A 9,952-nucleotide genomic window follows, 5' to 3' on the forward strand; every position below is an offset into this window, starting at 1 on the left:
TCCTCAAAATTTACGTCCGATCAGTCTCCTGTCCACGACAGGAAAACTATTCGAAAAAATAATTTTGAAATGCCTCTGTATACATTCTAATGAAAAAAATAAATGGGAACATGAGTATTGTTTCTTACAATATATGATTTATAATACTTAAATGTAACTGAAAAACTGTGTTCTGTATGGCTTTCAAGTGTAAGTTCTGAGGAAATTTTGACGCTTAATATATGTATCACTGATTGAAATAGTATTTTCTTTCAAGTTTCCCCACCTTCAGCTTTCCTAATTACAAGTATTCCATGTATGTTACAGTTCACGATGTTTAGTACTTTTGGTTAAAGAGGTGTTTCATGTGAAAGAAAGCTTATGACTTTCCAGGCCTGGTGACAAACTTTCTTCAGATAATTAATTTAAACCTAATCTCTTGTACTCCAGAGCTGCAGAGGCTCTTATTCCGCTGTTACTTTTTTTTGGAAAGTGTGGGGGACAGAGTTTAATAGAACTTTACTCAGATCCAACCCAAAGGCTATGGGTGAAGTGACATTAAACATACTGTCATGTTTCTTGAGTTCGAATCTTGTTGGTCACATGTGTAAGTCCCATCCCACTTCTGACACCAGTGTAACGTGTTTTGTTACTGAAGACGCCGTAGAGATTGTTAATTGATTTATTAAACAACCTACGGGTCTCGGCTACAATTAATTATAACACAGTTGCGGGGTTTCACATTTTATAACCCTATTCGCAATAATCTATTCACACTGTAGCGGGGTTTAACAATTTATAACCCTATTTGCAAATCAATTCACTCTATTGTCAGTAGTCTACACGTTTTCACAGTACATGAGCTATACAAGTGTCACTGTGTTAAACACTCCCAATTATTTCTCAGTTATCACAAACTGTCACTGATTATCACACACTCCCAATTATTACTCAGTTACACACACGTCCGGTTCTTCTTACCGCGACGGCTGCTATACTCCGACTCAACTGTTCACTGCTGACTGGAGAACTTACTTCGGCGGCTGATACACTTTACTGCCAACAACAACTGAATTCAGCGACGGCCACATTTCAACTCTCTTCGTAGGCAGTGTGATTCACATAGTCGCAGCGCCCGCCTGTTACGCAGTCGGTACCGCTGTTGGCTGTTACCCGTGTCACAGCTGCGTTGCGTGTTATGTCACCGTGTGGAGGGGGTGACGGAGCGCTGACTCACCCGCCACGTCACTGCTGGGGAGAGGGGTTGTTCTCCATTGCGCAACATGTCACATTACTTATGGAGCTGAGCCCTTCTTGAGAACCTGTAAATTGTTCAGCCACTCAAGAATTTTCCAGTCTTTTTGTAGAACCCGAAGGTTCGTTACTATGTTCACAAGAGCCCTCCACTGGTCCCTATCCTGAACCAGATCAATCTAATGCAATCTATACCATCCTATCTCACTAGGATACATTTTAATATTGTCCACCCACCTATACCTTCGTCTTCCCAGTAGTCTCTTTCCTTCTGGCGTTCCCATTAATATCTTATATGCAGTCCTCGCCTCCTCATTCGTGCTACATGCCCCGCCAACCTCATTCTCCTCGATTAGTGATATTGAACACAGTTCAAAAATGGAAATAGGTTGGTGGGGAAATGAATACTTTGAACTGTTCAATATCACTAGTCGAGCAGGATGAGGTTGACAGGGCATGTAGCACGAATGGGGAGGCGAGGAATGCGTATAGGTTATTAGTGGGAACGCCAAAGGAAAGAGAGACTGCAGTACAAGAGATCTAAATGTATTTATTGCTAGTCACGAAAAAAGCATTTTGATGGGGGCGGGGGAGCACAAAAAATAGTTGCTAAGGTAGCATACTTTCTTACCGATTGTGCTCTCGGCCCTGGGGGTCATTTTTAATTTAGTCATGTTAGCTGAACATAGATGGCAGCAGCGTTTCACCGAGGTGTCATGGCGGCCATGTTGCCAACCAATAACATGGGAGTTTCACGGGGCTGACCCTGACCTAAAGTTGGTGAACTCTCTGCCTGGCTAAGTAACTATTGGAAATTTCAACAATTTTTTGCAAAAACTGGATACCATCTTGAATAAGCTACATAATAATAAAGTTGAATATGTTATATGTTGTGGTGATGTAAATATAAATTATTTAGAAAATTGTCATAGAAGGCAACAATTTGATGCACTCTTAAATACATACAATCTAATAGGTAGGGTTAATTTTCCAATAGGAATTGTTAAGGTATGAAGAATAGGTATTGACTATATATATATATATAAAAAAGACTAGAAATTATACAATTAAACCAATAATTAACCTACTACCTGATCATGATGCTCAGATGATAATAATGGACAATATAATGTCATCTGAACAAGTAGGTAATCCTCAGTACATGAGAAATTATAGTAATTATAATATAACTAAATTTCAAGAAATGCTAATCTGAGATTCATGTAGAGACTCTTTCAAGGAAATGAAAATTCTGCCTTTTTGTTCTCAATACATATATTCCTTGATGCAACACACTATAAATAACATACATTTGTTTACAAGAAATATGGAGGTACATAATATTGTTACCAGACAGAATGTTAATCTGTTTCCACCGAGTACTTCTCTTATTAAAGTTCAAAAAGGGTGCATGTTATTCAGGTATAAAACTCTACAATCATCTGCCTAAAGAGCTCAAACAATAATCTAATAACCAGAAACCCTCTGAACATCCCCTAAAAAGATTTTTACATGCTAACTCTTTCTATGCATTAAATGAGTATTTTAATTACAAATATAGATAAATTTGAATGTTTTAACACCATATTTTAATATAGTTGGTATGGGAGATGTGAGGGGTTGTATTGTGGTTACTTGTGAATTATGTCTGTTAATCAGAATATTATTTTTTTTGCCTCATATTGTTGTTATGTGTTAGATAGTTAATGTAGATTTTTACATGCTAACTCTTTCTATGCATTAAATGAGTATTTTAATTACAAATATAGATAAATTTGAATGTTTTAACACCATATTTTAATATAGTTGGTATGGGAGATGTGAGGGGTTGTATTGTGGTTACTTGTGAATTATGTCTGTTAATCAGGATATTATCTTTTTGCCTCGTATTGTTGTTATGTGTTAGATAGTTAATGTAGGTGATCTTCGCTGTGTGGCTTGTGTGACTTTGTGTATGTGTTTGGTGACTATTTCCACATCCTGGGTCTGGTGCCTGTATGGATGTTCATGGAAAGTGGAGGTTGTGTATGTATGTATATGACGAGTCCTGTATCAGTGTATTTTGATTTATGGCAAAATGAAATAAAGAAAGAAAGAAAGAAGGAAAGCTAGTTGGTCATAAGTGTGTACATTTTTAATGCATTTAATTCAGTTAATTTGGTTAATTTGAGTGAAATTGTATTAATTTTAAGTTTTTATAGTAATGTTCTTTTTAAATTATGTTTATTATAATTGTACTAAGTTTTTTTTTTGTTCTATTATCTGTGTTGGTTGACTAGTGTGTGTGATTTTGGTTGTGTGACTTACGGAATTTATTATACGTATACATCTATTATCAAAGGGACTATTTCCACATCCTAGGTTTTTGCCTGTATGGATATGTGGAAAATAAAGGAAATGAATGAATGAAAACTAAGCAACAATCTGTTAAGACTACACAACGTTTAATAAGGCACTAAGCTTCATAATCTCTGCCGGCCTCTGCTGCGAGAACAAAGAAATCCACGTCACTCTATACCTTCTATATGACTATAGTTGTATCACTGTAGTTGTATAGATGTACAACTTCTATATCACAATGATTCTTGTAAGTCAATTCATTTGCCACCCACAAAAGCATCATGTGTGATACAATAAAGTTTCAAGGTCATGAAAGATTCTGCATTCTCTTGCAGCAGGAATGCTGAGCATTCTGCTACAGAGAGCTGAAGAAACATTTCCTGCTGAGACAGAAAGGATGGTGAGTGTTTTGTGCTTGTGTGCGCAGACAAGAATTTTATTGTCATGAGTCAGTTCTCATATCTTAAGAAAGTAAACTATTTATGCCAAGCTTTTGTTAGTTTTCATAATCAATCTGGAGAGTTTACTTGGTTCTTCACATTATAACAGTTTGGTATATTATGTAAGAGAGGGATTCAAAGCGAGTGATATGGGTAGGTCAAGTAGCACATGTGAGAATGAGAAATGCTTACAAAGATTTTGACGGAAGGCCTGAGAGAATGAGACAATTGTGAAGATGGATTTTAAAGGTACAATTGTGGGGTTTTGGACTGGGTTTGTGTCAGGATGCAAAGTTATGATGGGCATGTGTGAACACAATAATGAGTGCTTAGGTTTCATAAAGAGCAGATACGTATTGTCTGTACTTCCACAGGGACCACAGGTTTTTCAGGAAGGACCCTGCATTATGAACTTAACACTTGCTGAGATTATGAAGTCTGTAGAGAGCAGCTGTTATGGGTTAGATGTAATGAGAAACAGCTACAGCAAGGAGAGCATATATTGTTTCATGTGTAGTGTTGTGCAGCCATGACTGATAAAAGATGTGATGCCTTTACAGAACTGTACAAATTCAAAGAAGGTTCTAGTAGGTCCTTATGGTGAGATATACCCAGTAAGTCATGATGCAAACCAGGCCATGAATGCAAAAGCTGAGGAAGTCTCAGATGCAGAAGAGGAAGCGGATCCTCTGCAAATAAGAGTTCAGGAGATAAAGGCTGAACCTGAGGTGAGCTGTATGTTTCTGTATGTCCACTGTTAGGCAGATATCACAGATAGGCAGGAATACCAGTTGTCTGTCTCATCTCCATCTGTCTGACTGTCTGTGCACATGGGACAACTCCACTATGCTGCTGACTCGCCTTTGAAGGCCTTTTTCTGAAGTGTCTCTAGACAGTTGTAGTTTGTTGACTGTATGCTGCTTGTGATGTACAACTTCCATTTCCTTTAAGCAGTTCTAATGCAGATGAAATTAAATTATGCATAAATGGAACAGTGTTTGAGAGAAATTCTATAGCAGCAAAAATCCATAGGGAGTCGCAGAACTGTTCGCAGTTATTTACTGGTACACTTGGGGCTGCACCATAGCTCAAGCGGTTATTCGCTGGCTTCCCACTGCAGTGGCCCAGGTTCGATCCCGAGTCTGGTCAGGTGGGATTCGTGGTGGACAAAGTGGTGCTGGGGCAGGTTTTCTCTGAATACTTCGTTTTCCCCTGCCAATCCTCATTCCACCAATTGCTCCACAATCACTCTCACCTATCATCTGGGGCTGGTACAATAGGCCAGAAGTGGCCGCAGTAGAAGGGACTTAGTCCCACCCCTCTAGCAAAAAACGATACTGGTACACCTGTTAGAACCAAGAATTTAAGTTACTAGGACTGTTGTGAGCTAATTACAGTGAACCCCACAAGATATTTATCATATGATAAACAGATTTCAAGGTTAAAAAGATTTTTTGCATTCTCTTGCAGTAAGAGTGGCAAGAATTGTAATGCAGAGAGCTGAAGAAAAGTTTCCTGCTGTAAGCGAAAGGATTGTGAGTGTTTCATGCTTGTGTGAACAGACAAGAGTTTTATTGCTGTATTTCAGTTGTCTTGTCCAAAGAAACTAAATATTTTGTGACCCGCTTCTGTTTGTTTGCATAATCCATGTTCCTTACACTTGGGTAATAATGGGTTGGGATATTATGTAGGAGAGCAATGAGTTCAAAGAGAGTAATGTGGGGAAGTCATGTAGTGCACATGCAACAGTGAAAAATGCATACAAAGAGAAGCAGACCACTTGGGAGATCTGAGTGTGAATGGAAAGTTGCTGTTAAGCTAGATTTTAAAGAAATAATTTGGAAGGGTTTGTACTGAGTCTGTTTGTCACAGAGTATGGAGCCGTGCTGGGCACAGTAATGAGCCTTTTCTGGCTTTCTCAGCAAATCCTCTCTGCATTGCTCTTCTCCCCTATGCTTGCTATATGAGCTGCCCATCTCATCCTCCTTGACTTTAGCTTTTAGGTACAATAAATAACTTCATGGAGCTGAGTGAGTCCTTGAGAAGCCACCAGTTGCTTGGCCACTGAAGAATTTCCCGACATTGTACAGAACCTGGAAGTTTATTGACATGTTCACAAAAACCCATCTCAAGTCCCTATCTTGAGCCATATGAATCCAGTCCACACCACCCCATCCTATGTCTCTTGAAGATCCACTTAAAATTACCTTCCGGCCTATGCCAAGGCCTTCTTAGTGGTCTGTTTCCTTCTGGCTTTCTCAACAAATCCTATATGCATTGCTCTTGTCCCCCATGCCTGCTATATGAGCTGCCCATCTCATCATCATGTAATTATGCTTGGTGAACGAAGGTTACAAGTTATGGAGCTCTTCATTATGATGTTTTTAGGAACCAAAAGAGCAGATATTTTCTGTACTGCTGCAGTGACCGATGGTTCCTCAGGAAGGTCACTGAGCTATAAACCCAGTACTTTCTACTGATCATGATAGCTGTAGAGAAGAGCATCTGTACAAAACAGCTCCTATGAGTTAGATGTGATGAGAAACAGCCATAGCAAGGAGAGCATACCCTGGTTAATGTGCAGTGTTGTGCATCCATTTCTGAGAAGGATGTGATGGTTTTCACAGAACTGTACAAATTCGGAGAACACTTTAGTGGGTCCATATGGTGAGACATACCAAACACCACATGATGCAGATCAGGCCATGAATGTAAAAGCTGAGGCAGTCTCAGAAGAGGAAGAGGAAGAGGATCCTGTCCCAATAACATTTATAGAAATGAAGGCTGAACCTGAGGTGAGCTGTATGTGCACTGTTAGGCAGATAACACAAGTGTGCAGAAATGCTGCTTGTCTTTCTGATATCCATCCCTGTGAACATGAAACAATTCCACTGCGATGTTGACTAGATTTTGAAGGTTTTTTTTTTTCCTGAAATGTTTGTAGGCAAGTGCAGTATGTTGAATGTTGTGCGTGGTGTACCACTCTACTAAGTAGTGCTTTGTTACTACATCATAGAGTTCCCAGGATCTATCTATAAAATGCTGAAGTTTATCATTTATTTGTTTTCTGTCTTCGATACAGTCTGTATCAATGTAATAACATAGAGCTGTTATTGCGTTGAGGATTTGCTTTAGGATAACTAATGATTCTATATAGCTTTGTGATAATGTGTGACAGATTATAGACACGTGTTGCCTCTTGCCCTTTGTTTGAACTAAATTTAATATACATGACACTGTTGGAGTTTCCTCTGTACCTGCTGTCAGGTGATTGGTTGTCATGACAGATTTTTTTGTTATTTTCGGTTAGACAGAAAGGTGACTAAACATTAGATACAGAAAATGTGTAAGAGGTGTAGAAACACTAGTGAAGAACTGGCATTTGCAACACATCCTAAAATATAGACACAATTGTGGTGAAGTGGAATGTACAGTGCATGTAATTAAACATACAAATAAGGCTGTTAATGAACATCAACGAAAATTTCTACATCTACATATGGACAGAGGTTCTTACTTGTCTCGGCCGGTTGACAGTGACTGATGCACTACTGGCTGCAAGGTGCATACAAATTTTGTCAGTGTATCAGTATGCCTGTGGCCAGTAACGTTTGGAATGAAGTATATAATTCACAGGTCACAGAAGGTGTTGAAAATGCTGTCTCCCTACACATAGACATTCCTTGCTGCAGCAGAAGGGTTTCTGATTAACCCTTTAAAGCTGTTGTGCCAGAATTTTTGCAATTTCCTTATGAATATTCTTTTTAATTCTTCCTCATGGGGTTTATTCTTTTAAACTTTGCCCTGCAAAGAACCACATAAGTAAATATATAAGAATTAAGGTTGGGTGAATGTGCCTGCCAAATACCAGTGGTGATATTTCTGTCCACAAAGATAAGAGACAAAGCCTGTATAGATGTACATGCAATGTGGGCAGTAGCTTAGTCTTGCTGAAACCAGCCATAGAGTCTTTCTGCTATTGTAACTCTTGAGAAAATTGCCTGAGAATGACCTGTACATAATTTTTTTTTACTTTGTGGGTTGGGACTGAGTCCACCTGGTACAGCAGCCACTTCTGGCCTATTGTACCAGCCACATATAATAGGTGAGGGTGATTGTGGAGCAATTGGTGGAATGAAGATTATCAGGGGAAACTGAAGTCAGTTCGAGATAATGCCATCTTCAATGAGCCACTGTAGAAACCAACTGCAAAAAATGAACCCAGCTAACTGGATCGCACAGCTGCAAGGCATGCTTTATTACTAGGGCCCGGATTTTTATGACCTATAAAAACCGTAAATATATGCGTGCACTTATGACCCAAAATTACGTCAAATATGTCATAAAAAGTGTAAAATATGACCTTAAATATTAAATTGGACATATAATTTCACAATTTTAATTATAACTTTTACTAGAATTTATGAATAAAAATGATGAATTGTATGATAGTAGGCCCTACTTACCAAATTAGCCCTATTATGTTTCTGAAGGAAAGAAAAGTTATGGAATTGCGACGTTTTGTACTGGATTAAACCGTTTCTTGTTTTCTTTTTAATATTGATTTTTGCGTTCATATTGTAGACAAACACTGGTGCACATGATATAAACATTAACTTAACTCTGTTTTCTAAAAGCAATATAGAAGAACACAAGTTTATTCAGATCTCAATTTTCAATATTTCTGTAATACAAGTTATTCACTTCTCAATTTTCACTGTTACAGTTGCAATTTATAACTACATGCATTTTCATATTTTCAAATTTGAAAGATTGCCGATTGTCACTAAGGATCATTTTATATTTGGACAAACTTCGTTCCACATCACATTATGTGACAGGAGCATAATTGAAGAATGTGGGGTCGTTTGGTGACACTTCTGGATCATCTTCGAATGTTGCTGGTTTACCGGAAAGTATATGTACAATCATGCATATTGTTGAATAACCAGCATTCCGTTGAAGAACACTTTCTATTTTGGTTTTAATCTTGTTGTTTACTTCACCCCGAGATCAGCTTAGTTCATTCTCAATGCTTGTTACAGTGTCCAACGCATCATGGAGTTCAGTCCCTATAATTTCCAGATTAGTTATTGCACTTGAAATTGAACAGAAGTTTGACTTTATATATGTCAGATTTTGTGCTAGAGCGGTAGATAATAAGTTCTTTATAGCTTTAATTGATCTTGACTCACAGCTATCAAAGTCATTAACCAATGGTTGTGTAATTTTCACAATAATATGCCACAGTGTCCAACCATGAACCCCACCATGTGATGATAGGCTGTGGAAGAAGTGGCAGTAGAGGAGCTTCTTTTTTAAATTTCAGTACTTGAAGAGGGGACTTGATGAGTATTTTGTTTCTGTTTGAAATTAGCCTATCCACATTTTGGAAAATATCTTAGAACTTCTTCAGCCACTCTATGCAATGCATGAGCAAGGCAAGTAATATGGATCATTTTCAGGTAGAGAATTTGAAGTCCTTTGGCAGCCTTCTTCATGTATGGAGCAGCATGTTACTAGGAGAAGGACATTTCACTATATTCCATTTTGCCACAACAAGTTCATGGAATTATCAAATAGGACAGCTGTAGTCAAATGATTTGCTCTTTCAAGAACTTCACAGTCAAGAAGAAATATATCTCCAGGGTACCAACTATAACATTTGCGATATACCGCCCGTCTACGTCAGAAGTCTCATCCAAGGAAACCCGTATCTTGTTGTCAGTAACAGATGTTCAAATCTTATTTAACATATCTTCATAACATGTAGAGAGAGAATTTTTCTTAACATCGATCACTTGGGATGGGATGAGAAGTGTATGTCTCCAGAAATGTTCTGAAGTGCTGATTATCCATTGACACAGATCTTTTGAAAATTGCGGCCCATTGTTCATCAAAGAAGAAGAAGAATTGGCGGAACGGTTTTTAAACAACAA

General features: G+C 38.1%; 1 protein-coding gene across 1 annotated transcript in view; it reads left to right on the forward strand.

Annotated features, from left to right (window-relative positions):
• The first annotated feature begins 1,994 nt into the window (after positions 1-1,994).
• LOC117282867 (zinc finger protein 345-like) overlaps positions 1,995-9,952 on the forward strand; it is a 38,417-nt gene continuing 30,459 nt past the window's right edge. The window contains exons 1-4 of the mRNA XM_033754293.1: positions 1,995-2,209; positions 3,912-3,973; positions 4,574-4,741; positions 6,641-6,808. Of these exons, the coding sequence (XP_033610184.1) occupies positions 3,914-3,973; positions 4,574-4,741; positions 6,641-6,808 (396 nt within the window). The 5' untranslated portion in view covers positions 1,995-2,209; positions 3,912-3,913. The remainder of the gene's footprint in view (positions 2,210-3,911; positions 3,974-4,573; positions 4,742-6,640; positions 6,809-9,952) is intronic.

This window comes from Cryptotermes secundus, unplaced genomic scaffold (genome assembly GCF_002891405.2).
Source record: "Cryptotermes secundus unplaced genomic scaffold, Csec_1.0 scaffold942, whole genome shotgun sequence".
Classification (NCBI taxonomy): Eukaryota; Metazoa; Arthropoda; class Insecta; order Blattodea; family Kalotermitidae; genus Cryptotermes; species Cryptotermes secundus.